The sequence below is a fragment of the Petaurus breviceps genome, unplaced genomic scaffold, assembly GCF_028583685.1.
Source record: "Petaurus breviceps papuanus isolate PSGF00001 unplaced genomic scaffold, PetGlider_PUasm1.0 80, whole genome shotgun sequence".
Classification (NCBI taxonomy): Eukaryota; Metazoa; Chordata; class Mammalia; order Diprotodontia; family Petauridae; genus Petaurus; species Petaurus breviceps.
The window spans coordinates 21,398,112-21,402,069 of record NW_027186540.1 but is presented as its reverse complement, the minus strand read 5'-3'; the positions used below and the strand labels follow the sequence as shown (position 1 = coordinate 21,402,069).

The 3,958-nt window shown below is 45.8% G+C and overlaps 1 protein-coding gene across 1 annotated transcript in view; it reads left to right on the top strand.

Annotated features, from left to right (window-relative positions):
• The first annotated feature begins 2,487 nt into the window (after positions 1–2,487).
• Positions 2,488–3,958, top strand: part of LOC138176046 (N-acyl-phosphatidylethanolamine-hydrolyzing phospholipase D-like) — a 69,803-nt gene continuing 68,332 nt past the window's right edge. Inside the window, exon 1 of the mRNA XM_069106786.1 lies at positions 2,488–3,400. Within this exon, the coding sequence (XP_068962887.1) occupies positions 3,114–3,400 (287 nt within the window). The 5' untranslated portion in view covers positions 2,488–3,113. The remainder of the gene's footprint in view (positions 3,401–3,958) is intronic.

The following is a 3,958-nucleotide window of genomic DNA, read 5'->3' as shown; positions in this document are numbered from 1 at the left end:
TGCCTTTTCATTGTCTGCAGAACAGAATTCCTAAGCTCTTTTTTTTTTCTTTTTACTGTAGACAGGCTGTGTTGGTTAGAAATACTGTGGTCTTTTATTCAGGGAGTGTAGGAAAGTGTATATATCATGGTCATTTACTACTTTTTTCCCCTTTTGGTCTAGTTTTGTGATTTCATCTCTATGGAGAACTTTCAAACATCTAGTTGAAGTACTCATGAACTAATGTGGATTGGCAACTTGTCTGTGATTTAGAGTGCTAATGGAGACTGAGAAGCTATTTGGTGAACATACTGATTTGGGGGTCAGAGAACCTGGGTTGAGTTAGGTCCTTTCTTTGTCACATAACACTTGGGGTGACTGTGGTGATTCACTTAGCTCTTCTGGGTCTCAGCTTTCTTATTTGTAAAATGAGGAAGCTGAAATTCAGAGAAGTTGAATAACCTGCCTGAGATCACACAGCTGATTTCAAATAGGGCAGGGGTTTAGAACCAGGTCTTTTCACTTTCCAGCTCAGTAACCTTTCCACTAGAAGAAACTACTTCCTGGCTGCTAGCTAGCTCACTGTATTTTAAACTACTAGACTCTCAAATGACTAGATAATCTTCAGAGGCTTCCAGCTTTAAATCTATGATTCTATAAATCAGAATGGGCAGCTGGTTGTTGAAGTGGATAATGTGCTGGGCCTGGAATCAGGAAGACTCATCTTCCTGAATTTGAATCAGACCTCAGGCACTTACTAGCTAGTACGACCTTGGGCAACTCTGTTTACCTCAGTTCCTCCTCTGTAAAATGAGCTGCAGAAGGAAATGGCAAACCACTTCAGTATCTTGGCCAAGAAAACCCCAAATGGAGTCACCACGAGTTGGCCACGATTGAACAACAAATGAATTAGAAGTTGTCTGAGTTACTTAGAGGTTAAAAAAAAAATAAAGAAAATTTTCCACGGTGACATAGATATTATGTGAGACAAATAAGAGATGAACCTAGGTCTTTCTAATTTTTAGGTGGGCCCTGTATCTATTTTGCCACCTTGTACCCCTATTTACTATGTGATCAATTCTGTGTAATGCTGAATTGTAAGACTATTCTTTTTTAGGCTTTTCCTTGTGTATATGAAATGATTTGTTTATCAATAAGCACATGCTCTTTTAATGCTTAGACTTAGCACAGAGTTTGACAAGTCTGTCTTAGCAAATGACATTTTAGGTGGGAATGAGTATAAAAGCCAGTCTGTATTCATTAAAGATTACCCCCTTTTTTGGAGTGGTGGTAGTGGTGTGTGTTTGTGTCTTCTCAAAAGTTTGTGAATGATAATTAACAGTAATCTAGGTCACTCTATCAGTTGTTATTTCTGGGGCTGTGGTTACTTTCTGAGCCTGGGGCAAGATGGCAAGTTCTTAGTTCCACTCAGTCTCAGCCTGGTTTAAGCATATTATAAGTCAACTAATACCCAGCTATTAGGGAAATTCTAGCCTGGGGAATCCTAGGATCATAAATTTACAGCTGGAGGGAAATTCAGAGCCCATCCAGTCCAAACCCTTCATTTTACAGATAAGGAAACTGAGACTCAGAGATTAAATGACTAGTCCAAGGTCACACTGGGATAATAAAGCCTGTGTTACCAGCCTTATTGCAAATAATAAGGGAAAACCCAGATCTTCTTGTGGAACAGTATAGCTACTTTAACCCAACAAAGCAGACTGGCTTGCAGCTCTATTTTCTCTATCTTTATTTTCTGCCACAACCTAACTCTTCTCTGCCCTCCTTTGAGACACTTGGCCTCAGGCAAGGAAAGCAAAGTTGTCAGGTGGAAAGAGCCAGGACCTAGAGTAGGGAGAGATTCAGTCTCTTGACAATTAAGGTAGCTCTCAAACTCTCCAGTCCGGTTTCTTCATTTGTAAAAATAGAGATAATAACAGAGAGGGTTGTTGTGAGGATCAAATGAGGTAATGCGAATGTATTATTTAAGGTGCAACATAAATAAATGTCAACTATTATTATCCTTCGGGATCACAGATCCTGCTCAGTCCAATTCTGGCTATTTTAAACATATAGGGAATTTGACAGAGCCACAGTGCAGCCTTGCAGCTTTAACACCACAGGAGAAAAAATAAGATGTTAATTTAAATAAGAAGTGTATTATCTGGGAGGTTGCAACATGTTTAAGAACATTTCCCAAGTAATAACATTGTTACTATTAATATCTACTTTACACCATGAGCTCCACAAACTTCAGTTTAAAATATCTCTTCTTTCCAGCTGGACATATGGCATAGCTGCCACTACATTTTTTTTTTTTTAAAGCAATCGGGATTAAGTAACTTGCTCAAGGTTACACGGCCAGTTATTTCTGGGTGTGGTGCTGAGTGTCTGAGCCTGGGATTCCATCTCCAGGTCATCCCAACACTGGAGCCGGTGCTCTTACTCGCTATGCGACCTGGCCGCCCCTGCCACTACACATTTTTAAAGACTATTAAACTGTGTTTAAGATGTTAGCTAGCTCAGTCCTGGAGTGCGAAAATCTTTATTTAGGTAAAATAGATCTGGAAGGGATTTGGTTTGCGTTAATAGCCCACTTTGATGAAGCAGGACAAGTCAGAGGACCTGGGTTCAGAGGCTGGCTCATCCACTCACTATTTGTAGTACACGTCACTTAATCTCTCTGGGCCTCAGTTTTCTCATGTGAAAAAAGAGGAAATTGGACTGGACGATTTCTAAAAGGTCCTTCCAGCTCTGATGCATAATCTTATTTATAAGCTACCAGAGTAAAAATCAAAGCAATGCTGCTTTTATACCTGGAAGTAGATGACTTAAGACGGCCCTGGGACTCCGTGAGAAGCAAACCCAGTCGTTAACTAGTAAGAGCAAAGCAGGTATATAGATGAGCTGGGTGGCTGCAACTGTTGTCCACAAGAGTGACGAGTGTTTGCCTTATATGGGGGGGTGAGAGACTGACGGCCCCCTTTACCAAGATGGCTTCGGCAGCAGGAAAAAAAGCGTGAGCGGCCATCTTGGTAAAGGTCCAGGTACGCAGACACTAAGGTCACTACTGGCAGGAGTGAGTAAGGGGCAAGGAGTAATCAGGGTCTCGGTGAGATGCAGCCACGGCTGCTATGGTGAGGCTCCGGGCGCTGGGTAGCTGCCTGGGCTTGCTGGCTCTCTGGGCCACCAGCCGGTCCGACGCGAGCGGAGCCTGGGTGAAGAGGTGTCAGGTCCTCAGGACCGGTTGTTGCTGGGAGCCATCGAGCGAGGTCGCGTGCAGGGCGCTGGATCCCCTAGGCAAGATGGAACCTAGGCGGGAGGAAGAGTGCGAGCGCGAGCCCGAGCGCGAGCGCGAGCCGGAGCGCGAGGCGGAGCGCGAGCCCGAGCGCCAGGAGGCCAGGATCGTTCAGCTGGAGAGGTGAAGATGCGCTGCGCACTAAAGCGAGGGCAGCACTGCCCGCGCAGCCCGCCTGTCTTTCATCCCCTTCCCAGGAGGACCCCAGAGAACCGAGCCTGAGTGGGGAGGGGTGCTCCCTGCTCGGCGCCCCGGCCTTCCCCCAGCTCCCCTCTTTCTCGGGGTGGCTCTCGACTCCTCAAGACTCCAGGGTGCGTTCAGTGTGTAGATTTTCCCGGACTCTTCCCACCTCCTTCTTCTCTTTTGGCTCTCTCCCGCCTCCAGACCTTTGCTCTCCTAGTCTCCGGCACAGTAGGACAGGCTTAGGGGTGGGCCCGAGCCTTGGGTTTCATGGGTTATTAAAAAGCCCCAGTGCATCCCCCGGCTGCTGATACTTCTGGAGCCGCGCGGGGCTGCGCTTGACTCTCTGCAGGTTGCGGTCGCTGGTGCATCCTCTGCCACAGTGAAGATAACATTTGCCGGATCCGTTGGGGTTTTTTTGGAGGGTGTCCAGGAGAATAATCCTTTTTTTTGGTGGGGGGAGGGGACGCAGACCCCCATCTTGATTGTGGATTACCTTGT